Raw genomic sequence first — 10,345 nt, 5'->3', positions numbered from 1 at the left:
GAGGGGGGACGGGGTCCCGCCCTGAGGGGTCTGAGGGGGGACGGGGTCCTGCCCTGAGGGGCGTGAGGGGGGACGGAGTCCTGCCCTGAGGGGCATGAAGGGGGAAGGGGTCCTGCCCTGAGGGGCGTGAGGGGGATACAGGGCCATGTCTGGAGGGGGTCTGTGGAGACGGGGTCCTGTCTGAAGGTTCTGAGGGGAGACAGGACCCATGCTGTAGGCACCGTGTGGGGTCAGAGTCCTGTTTCCTGACATCCATGCAGTCACAGAGCTGGAATCGCGAAGCAGCATCCAGACCTGCTGCTCCAAGGGAGGTGGATTATCAGGGGCTGGGCTCCTGCCCCCTGCCTGCCTCCACCCAGGGCAGGAGAATGCGGAGGGCATTCTGAAAGTCAGCGAGAAGGACCTTGCTATCTGGAATCCTCTCCACCTTCCTCCCTGGAGTTCACGGCAGAACTCTCTGTTATTAAACAGCCAGGGAAGCCAACCTCCACCCCCGTATTCCCGAAACACCTTTATTGCACTATAAACAGCATTTATAAACAAACACAGTTGGGGAGTGTCTTAAAGATTTACCCACAGTCAACCTCAGACACTAAGATATCAAACAGTGCAGGGGGCTATGAAACAGGGGACCCCAGGGAGAACGGGGCCTGGGAGGGGTGAGCATCAGAGAAGGCGGGGAGTGCCGGCGTCTCTCTCCATGCAGGGCACCCTCTCCGCCTCCTGGGCCTGAGGAGCCTCCGCCCTGGGTGCCCTGGCTTCCGGAGAGAGCACAGCACCTGCAACACCAGGCTCAGAAGGGGCCTGCACTCTCCCTCTGGAGGGCTCACAGGTGTGTCCCACCGGACGTGCAGCAGAGGCCCAGCTGCTCCTCCAGTCCTGGGAAGCAGCTCCTCCACCCTTCCCTGGTCCAGAGGAACAATGTGTGGCAAACGGGCTGACAAGGGACGTCCCAGGATGCCACAGATGTGCCCTGGTTCCCCCGTGCCCCCCAGCAGCCGGGAGAGGTGAAGGCACCGGCCTGGCCTGGCCCCCGCTTTGAGTCTTATCATTTCTGCGTCATTCTGAGCTGGAAACCTCCCCAAAATCGTTCAAGGACCCACATAACCACACAATGGGAGGCTTGCAGCCACCTAGCAGCATGAAAGGCCACAGCCAGGTCCCCCCAGCTGCCTCCTGGGCTCCGACACACCCACCGTAGCCACAACCTATTTACACACGTGGTGTCAAAGCCACGGCCGTCAATCACTGCATGTCGCTCCCAGCTGCAGACGCTGGACAAAAGGGCGACAGGGTGGCAGCCCCCAGCGAGGACGGATGGGCCATAGGGCTGCTCTCTGGGCATCTCTGAGCAAGACCCTCCGGCACCACAGCAGAAATGGCCAGACAGGCCTGTACCCAAAAAGCCAGTGCAGACGGTGTCAGAGGAAAACAGGCCAGGAGAGCCGTCTCCTCCCCGCGGACCTCTGCCACGACCTCCTCTGCTCCGACTGGCAGCGGCTGCTCCCTCCGCGCCCACCCTCGTCAGGGCACCCTCGCCTGGCCCTGCTCGCCACCGGAGCCTGGGAAGCTGGGGGCTCCCAGAGCCAGCCTGACCCCTGGGAGGGGGCGTCTCGGGCAGAGCCTGGGCCTGGTGTCCCCGCGAGGCCCTGCTCTCCGCGGGGTGGGAACTGGATGGCGGCAGGCTGTGGGGGAGGAAGACACACGTGCAGTGAAGGAGACTGTGGGCTCCAAGACTTGTGACCTCCCTGTCCACGGCCCCGCCCTGGCCACTTGCACGGATTCCTGGACCCCTGAGAACCTCCTTCTAGAACTCTGCGTGAAAGGCGCGAGGCAGTGTGGAGGGGCAAAGGGGGACCTTCTGTCCCGCGAAGCGGCCCTTTCTCTTCCCCCGAGGCCCCCTCTCCTCCTCCTCCTCCAGAGAAGAAATTAATTCATGACAAATACTACTCCAGTCAGCATCGAGTGGCCCAGGAAACCTGCGTCAGCTACAGCCGCAGGCCCAGCCCAGCCTGAGGGTGAGCCCCTCCCCGCCCAGCCCCAGCCCAAGCCAGGGACCCGCCCGCCAGGACCCGGTGTGCAGGAGGAGAGACCGGGGTCTGCCCTGTGCACCCAGCGGGCAGCGAGCAGGTCCCCGCTCTACAGGAAGGGCAGCAGGGAGGTCAGGGGCAGCTCCTTCTCCCCGAGCAGCGCGTCCCGCTTGAGGCTGCTGCCCTTGTTCACCACCTTGATCCTGAGCGCCAGCTTCCGGACGCTGGCCGGCCCCAGGCCGTCGAAGAAGAAATCCTCGTTGAAGACGGGGTGGCGGCTGTTCTTGATGATGGTGCTGCGCTGCTTCTGCAGCTTGCCCGGCACCAGGCACAGGCCCACGCAGCAGTTGATGCTGCGCGCGTCGCACAGGCGGTCGTAGAGGCCCTCGGCGGCCAACAGACGCACCCGCAGGCGGGCCTGGCCTGCCTCGTACTCGGCCAGCAGCCGCACGCTGCCCCGCGGACTCACGTGCACCGTGTGCTCCCCACGCGCCTGGCCCGACTCGGGGCCCGGTTCCGGGGGCGCCCGGCGGGTCAGGCGGCGCCGGCTCCCGGGGCTGGTGTCCGGAGCGCTGTCGTCCGCAGACACGGAGCCGTGGCGACCCACCGAGTGTCGCAGCTGGCACACCTTGGCCTGGCTGTCCTGGGCGAACCCTCTGAGCAGAGACACGGAGCGGGACAGCAGAGGGGACCCGAAGGGAGAGGACTCGGCCGAGGACCCCGTGTCGCTCTCCCCGCCACTGAAGCAGCGGCCGGGGCTCATGAGGGTCCCGCCAGCCTCCCTGGGGCCCCCGTCGCCCACGTCGGCCTTGGCAGCTGCCCGGCGGCGCCCGGCACCCGGGGAGCCCACCTGGGCCAGGGCCCCGTGCTCACTGTGGAACAGGGACTCCTTGCGCCTCGTGTGGGGGCTCTCGGCCAGCGTGGCGAAGCCGTAGGACGTCTGGGCCTTGGGCACCGAGGGCAGGGACATGGCACCCTGGGCCTGGGGCTCGGCGTCAGCGGCCTCCCCCGACGGCCAGTCCTCCGCACTCTCGATCTGGATCACGTGCCGCGTGGCTGCCTTCAGCAGGCTCTTGCCCTCCGCTGCCAGCTTGGCAGGCAGCCGGGGGCTCCGTGGGGTCTGGCGGGGGCCCGCAAAGGCCAGGTTCTGTTCCGACGTGGAAGGGCCCAGCGCGGCCTGTCCCTCGCCCTCCACGGGGCCCGAGGGCAGCTTGGGGGGGATGAAAAAGTCGGGGATCTTGTCGGGCGTCAACACATTGCTGTACAGGGGCCCCTTGGAGGCCTTGTCCCCCGCCTCACTCCCCACGCCCCGGGCAGCACCGTTTTCCCCAGACCCCCGGAGCCGCTCCAAGAACCACATGTTGGTTTTTCTCATGGGGGCCGCAGGCGAGAGGCCCGGACAGGGGCTGCAGCGTCTGGGAAGAGAAGCAGGGGTCAGGAGCAGTGGGGGGCGGCTGGCAGGGGGGCCCCGGGCACCTGTTCCCTTGGGGCCACCCGGCAGGGGCCTGCCGGCGGGGTGGGGGTGGAGGGGTCCTCTGGGGGCGTCCCGCGCAGGCGCGGCGGCCCAGGACAGGAGGGAGGCGGGTTCCCCCTCCTTTTTCCGGAGAGATCCCGCTTAACTTCCAAGCACCAAGCCCAGGGGGGTGGGGGCCGCGCTCTGACTCTCCGGGGAGCTCCCAGGAGACTGGCCCCTCTCCCGCCCCCACTCCGGTTTTGAGCATCTCAACGCTCATTCCAAAGGGTTCCGCGCTCAGTCCCACGGGAAGACACGGATGTGGGTGGACCCCCGGGGTGTCCCAGCTCCGCCCCCCCCAGCTCCCACCCACCTGTGGCTTCTCCCTGGACTGCAGGGCCAGGCGTTCGGGGTGGGGGAAGGGAGGGGCGGCAGGTCTGGGGCCGAGAGCGCAGCAAGTCGACTCCCCGGTGTCCCCCCCAACCCTCCCCCGACTCCGCTTGGGGTGGGGGTGGGGTCCTGGCAGTCCCCGCAGACCGGGCGGGGTCCCTGGACTTACCTGCCCGGGGTGATGGCCCGAGGCTGGGGGTCTGTTCGCAGACACGTAGGGGTCTCGGCGCACAGGCTCCCGAGGCTGGCGCGGGGGACGCGGCCGGAGCTTCGATGCGGGCGGCGGCGGCAGCGCAGTCGGACTCATTCACCCGCGGCGGGAAACCGCCCAGCCCCGCCGCCGCCGCCGCCGTATTCCTCCGAGTACGGCCGCCCGCGCCCGCGCCCCCGAGGGACAGGGGGTGGGGCCGTCTCCCCGCAGCCCCCGGAGGCTGGTGGCAGGGAGGAGCCTCGCCAGGACCCGGGGGCTGACTGGGGGCCGGTGGGAGACAGGCAGGTGGTCACGGTTGGCTGATGGCCACCCCTGGCGCTCACGCCCGCAGATTCCGGGAAGCCGGACTCCCAACCCAAGCCCCTGCCTCCGTATATCTGAAGAGGGTCCCAGACCCCCTCCTCGCTGCCGGCGAGGAGCTTTCCCGACTAACGACGACGCATTAAATGACCGCAACAGTAATAAATGCAGCTGGGTTTATGATGGAGCGTTTCCTCCCTGCCAGCCTCCCAGCGTCCTGGCGGGTCTTGGACTCTCACACAATCCAGTACGCAGGTCCTACTGCAATTCGCAATTTGTAGATGAGGAAGGTGGGGGGTTTCCTTCCAGAAACAAGGACCGAGCAGCTAGGACAGCAGGTCTTACTAAATGTGCAACCTCTCAGCAGCCCTCCAAGAAGCCTGCAAGGGGGGGCTCCTCCTTCATTTCATGGACAAACGTTTTCTGAGCACCCGCTTGATGCTGGACAGTGACCTGGCCACCGGGGACACAGCTGGGACGGAGGGAGGTGGCCCCAGCCCTGGTGATGCAGGGGCAGGCTGCCTGCAGAGCGTACAGGTGCAGCTCAGAACTGCAGGGGTGGCGACTCCCGGAACACGAATTCAGCATGAAAGTGTGAGGGTCGGGGGCGAAGGGAGAAGGCACATGCGTGTGATTCACGGATGGAGAAATCCAGAGGGGGCAAGACCAGGTCCAAACCCAGGCTTCCTGGCAGTTCCTGAGACCACAGGGTCCCCCCTCCTGAGGCCCCGACCCCCCTCCTGCCAGCTGCTCATGTGATCTGCCAGCCCCGGCCTTCACTGCTTCCTTCTCTTCCCCGCTCGCCGCGTCAGTTTCCTCTTCTGGAACCGAGCTGAGCAGTTCGCAGCCTCCGCGTGCATGGAGACAGCAAGATAACATATCACCAGGACCCACCCGGAGCCGGCGGACGCCTGACGCTTTATTGAATTATTGATTGTCCAGGAGCCTCCTGCATTCTCGGAATATCCCCAAGGCTGGACGTGGCCCAAGCTGGGAGGAGCGGCTGCTGCCACAGTGGTAGAAGAGGGGTCCAGGAGGGCGAGGGACCTGGGCTGACGCCTCCCCACTCTCCACGTACCCTTGCAGTGAGGGGTTAGAGTCCTGCCATCCAGAGGGGGAAAGTGAAACCCAGAGGACCTGTGACCCCATCTCAGCTTTGCTCACCCAGCAAACGTTGATGAGCCCCCACTTTGTGCTGGGGCAACCACGACGCAGCCCCGAAGTCTGACAAGGAGGCAGACACCGAGGAATTCTCCCCTTCACTGCCGCCGCCTCCAGGAAGCCTGGGCAGGCCCCACCACAGCCTGGCAGGGCCCCGAACCCCAGCTCCTGCCGCCATGAAGAACACCCTTGGGCTGCTGTCCACCACCCCTGCTGGGCCCGAGCCGGGAGGAGGGTCCTGGGGGTCCTGTCCCTGTAGTGTCCCCAAGGCACAGGCCAGCCATGTCTCCAGTAAACATTTGCCAAACAAATGGGCGAATAGCATCGCCACAATGGCCCCGAAACAGTGCTCTTTCAGCAGGCCCGAGGGGAGGGGGCCTCAGGGGCCACAGAGCCACCCTCCTCCATTGCAGACAAGGACAGCAGGGCCCCAGGAGGGAAGGGGACAGCTTGGATCCGAGGAAGGGGCAGTGACGGGTCTCCTGACATCAGGCCAGCCCCAGGTATTGGGGGTTCGCTCTCCGGCACCCCTGCCCAGCCCAGGTGGGGGCAGACCCTCTCCTCCCAGCTGGGTTGGGGGATGAGGCACTGAGTTTACACTATGCCTGTTTCTGTGCTAAGGACACGAATCCAGAGCTGGTCAATCAGGGCTTGGATCCTGGTGCCAACCCTCCCCACGGTGTGACGCTGGACAAGCATCCAGACCTCTGTCTTTTCGGCAGCCCAGGGCACCACAGCACTCGAGGGAGGGCTCAACAGATCACTGTGTGCAAAATGCCTGCAGCAGCCCCACCACGTGTGCCAGGCAGGTGTCAGTCACCCTCTTCCTCAGACGCTTCTGCAGGTCAGGAAGGGGTCTCAGCCAGGGGGGAGCCGACCCAGACCTCAAAGTGTACCCCAGAGCCCTGACCCCACCACAGCCTGGCTTGGCCAGAAGCCCCACCCCATCCCCACACCCTATCACATTTGGGGGCTGGGGACACATAGGCCTGAAAAGTACCTGGGATGGGTCCTAACACCTGCTCTGTGGACGGACGCAGACCCCACCCTGGGTGGGGCAGGGGCAGGGAGGCCGGGGCTTTCCAGCTGCTTAGCTCTGCACCATCCGTAAGTAAACAGGAGCCTCTCCTGGTCAACAGAACCTTCTGCTTCCCTCTGCAGCAGCCTCGCTGCAGCCCTCCAGGATCAGAGACCAGGTGCTGTTGATTCCGGCTCAAGCTGGAGGAGGGGCCCAGGTGGTATCGACCAGCCCCCCTCGGCCCTGAGTCGTGGCGCCTCATGCTGGGAGGCTTTGACCCTCCATCCCCCCAGGTGGGGCCCCCAGCAGGGACCCGGGGCTTCCCAGAGCCAGGCCTGAATCCAAGGCTGCCCCACAGTGGCCTCCAGGGTAACAGGCTTGGAGGACCTACAGGGAGGTGGTTTTAAAAAAAGGGGGGGGCCTGCAATCCGAGCTCCAATGCTGAGGAGGCCCCTGGGTGCCTGTGCAGCTTGAAGACTTACCCTGGGCGCCTCAGGAAAGGGAGGGGACGGCGTAACAATAAAACAATCCCAGGAGCAGGACTGTCTGCGAGCTCCCATGAGGGACCTGGCTGGTTCGTGCATCACAGGTTAGCCCAGTGGAGGGCCCTGGAGGGCCACCATCGCCAGTTTCCAGAGAGGGACACTGAGGCACGGGGGAGTAGCCCGATTCCTCGGGGAGCGCACGGAACCGGCTGACCTCCAGGCCTGCCGCAGGCGGGGTGCTCAGTTGATGCTGATACCCGGGGCATCCTGGCCCCTCCCATCAGCTGATTCCTAGGGCATCCTGGCCCCTCCACGGCAAGTCCTCCTGTCTCCTCGTGCAGGGGATCGAGTGCGATTCAGGGAAGAAAACGACTCATCCAGGCTGCGCAGCATTCAGAGGTTGAATGTGACCCAGAGTTCTCCTGCCTCCCACTCCAGGCCAGGCTCCCGAGGAGTGGATTATTGACTTAATTATTCCAGTTATTGGAAGTACAAAGGTAGGAAGGGGTAGGAGACAGGTGTAGGGACCCAGCTGGAGCCAGGCGTCTGGGCGCCCAGACTCTTCCAGCCCAGAGAATGGGATTGGAGGATGGGGGCCCTCCAAAACCAGCTTCACCGCCTCCCAGTGGGATGGTCTCAGAGGTCACCTCGCCTCTCCGAGCCTCCGTTTCCTCATCTGTAAAGCAGGGAGAGTTTCAGCACCCCGAGTTCACGCTGCTCTTGGCTCATGTCCCAGCAGGCGCCAGTTTCTATTTACACAGGGACTTGGAAGAGGACAGACGGAGGTGGGGCGTGGATGGGCAACTTGGGCCCAGGGCTATGAATGAATGAAGCGCATTTAGACCCTCTCTGTCCTACGCGTCTTGGGAATCTGACCCTCCTTACTCCCCAGCATTCCTCTGGTCCAGCGCTTCCTCCTTGCCCTCCCCGCAATTCCCAACAGTTTACTTCCCACTGGGAAATCTCACGGGGAGTGTTATCGCCCCTGTGCTCAAAAGACCCCTGGCAGCTCTTCCTGGCACCAGGCCTCCCCCAAGCTCTGTGTCCTCACCCCACTTCTGACCTCACCTCGGCCACACTGGCCACCCTTCTGCTCCCTGAATGTGCTGGCTGAACACACCACAGGGCCTTTGCACACGCCGTCTCCCCTGCCCAGAGCTCCACTTTCTTCACCAGGGGCTCACCCTCCAATCACAGTCTCTATGTTGTTCCCACAAAGATACCCTCCTGGATCTCCCGGGATCGCTAAGCTCTGTGACATGCTCCTTTCCACAGTTGTTTGTTTGTTTTGAGATGGAGTCTCTCTCTGTCCTCCCAGCCGGAGTGCAGTGGTGCAATCTCAGCTTACTGCAACCTCCGCCTCCCAGGTTCAAGTGATTTTCCTGCCTCAGCCTCCCGAGTAGCTGGGACTATAGGCATGCACCACCACGCCCAGCTAATTTTTGTATTTCCAGTAGACATGGGGTTTTGACATGTTGGCCAGGCTGGTCTCGAACTCCTGACCTTAGGTGATCCGCCCACCTCAGCCTCCCAAAGTGCTAGGATTACAGGCATGAGCCACCGCGCCCACTCCACAGTTGTTATTGTATGTTGAGTGGTGATTTGCTGATTAATGTCACTTGGCCATTAACTCCATGAGGGCAGATCTGTCTTGGTCACTATTGCATCTTGGTTGCCCACCAGAGCTCCTGGCAGATAAAAGATACTCAATGCACGCATGCTGAAAGATGGTGGGTGGGTGGATGGATGGAGCAGTGAAGGGAACGAAAATGAACAGACGATGGATGAGCGGTAGACAGACAGGTGGGTGCACGGATGGTGAATGGATGGACAGATGGAAAATGGATGGATGGAAATAATGATGGAGGCTTAGGCAGATGGATGGGGGACCAAGTGGGTGAATGGATAGATGGCTGGGTTACTGATGGGTGTAGATGGGGGGATGAATGGGTGACTGGATGGATGGATGATTGATGGATGTGTAGATGTGGAGATGGATGGATGGCTGGATATGTAGACGGATGGTTGGATGGATGAGTGGGTCACTGATGGTTGTGTAGATGGGGGATGGGTAGGTGGATTACTTGATGTGTGAATGGGGGAATGGATGTATGGTTGGATGTGTAGATGGATGGATGGGTGGATTACTGATGGATGTGTAGATGGGGGATGGATGAGTGGATTACTGATGGATTTATAGATGGATGATATACGATGGATGGGTGGAAGGATGAGTGGGTTACTGATGCATTTAAGATGGATGATGCATGATGGATGGATGGAAGGATGAGTGGGTTACTGATGGATTTATAAATGGATGATGTATGATGGATGGATGGATGGATGAGTGGGTTACTGATGGATGTGTAGATGGGGGATGGATGAATGGGTTACTGATAGATTTATAGATGGATGATGTATGATGGATGGATGAGTGGGTTATTGATGGATTTATAGATGGATGATGTATGATGGATGGATGGATGGAGGATGGACGGATGGATGGATGGATGCAGGGTTACTGATAGATTTATAGATGGATGATGTATGATGGATGGATGAATGGGTTATTGATGGATTTATAGATGGATGATGTATGATGGATGGATGGATGGATGGATGGACGGATGGACGGATGGACGGATGGATGCAGGGTTACTGATAGATTTATAGATGGATGATGGATGGATGAGTGGGTTACTGATGGATTTATAGATGGGTGATATATGATGGATGGATGGATGGGTGGCTCTGCCTCCACGTCTTGGAAATGAGATGTGTCATCGAAGCCCCTTTTGGGTTTGCCTTTGGAAGGCTCCAGTCCTAGTTAAGGACAAACCAGAGTGGCTTTTTCTCCCCACACACACCCTTACTAGACCTGTCCCCCAGGGCAAGGGGTAGGGCCTGCCGTCTGCAGAGAAAGCAGCCAGAGATCCTCGGCCCTTGACAGACGTGGCCCTGCAGGGATGTGGAGAGGCTGGGAACCTCTCTCCTGGGAAGATGCTGTGTTTGTGGGAGGAGTTGGGGGGGCTCTTGGAGCCAGAGGCTCAGATATAACATGACGGCAGGTCTAAGGAATGGAGTTGGGTGCTTGAGCCTGATGCAGGGCGTCGGGGAAGAGCAGGGGCATCGAGGGAATGTCTTGGAGAGAAGTTAGGACAACAGAAAAGCCCGGCCCATCTAGGGCCACGCTGGGGTCATCTTGGAGAAGAAAACAAACAGCTCTTGTCTGATGTCCTGGGCTGTCTTAAAAGGCAGAGGTTTGGCATTTGGGTGATAAACTAGGGTGTCTCCAAG

General features: G+C 61.7%; 1 protein-coding gene across 1 annotated transcript; it reads right to left on the bottom strand.

Annotated features, from left to right (window-relative positions):
• Positions 1–491: 491 nt before the first annotated feature.
• C2CD4C (C2 calcium dependent domain containing 4C) lies at positions 492–3,442 on the bottom strand. Its single transcript, XM_030798196.1, has one exon. The coding sequence runs from the start codon at positions 3,403–3,405 to the stop codon at positions 2,140–2,142; it is 1,266 nt and encodes a 421-aa protein (XP_030654056.1). The 5' UTR covers positions 3,406–3,442; the 3' UTR covers positions 492–2,139.
• Positions 3,443–10,345: the final 6,903 nt, after the last annotated feature.

The sequence above is a fragment of the Nomascus leucogenys genome, chromosome 18, assembly GCF_006542625.1.
Source record: "Nomascus leucogenys isolate Asia chromosome 18, Asia_NLE_v1, whole genome shotgun sequence".
In the NCBI taxonomy this organism is placed as follows: Eukaryota; Metazoa; Chordata; class Mammalia; order Primates; family Hylobatidae; genus Nomascus; species Nomascus leucogenys.
This window is presented reverse-complemented; position numbering and strand designations above follow the sequence as displayed.

Excerpts from the sequence above, each read along its gene's own strand:
- C2CD4C (XM_030798196.1), bottom strand. The coding sequence starts at position 3,405 with ATGAGAAAAACCAACATGTGGTTCTTGGAGCGGCTCCGGGGGTCTGGG.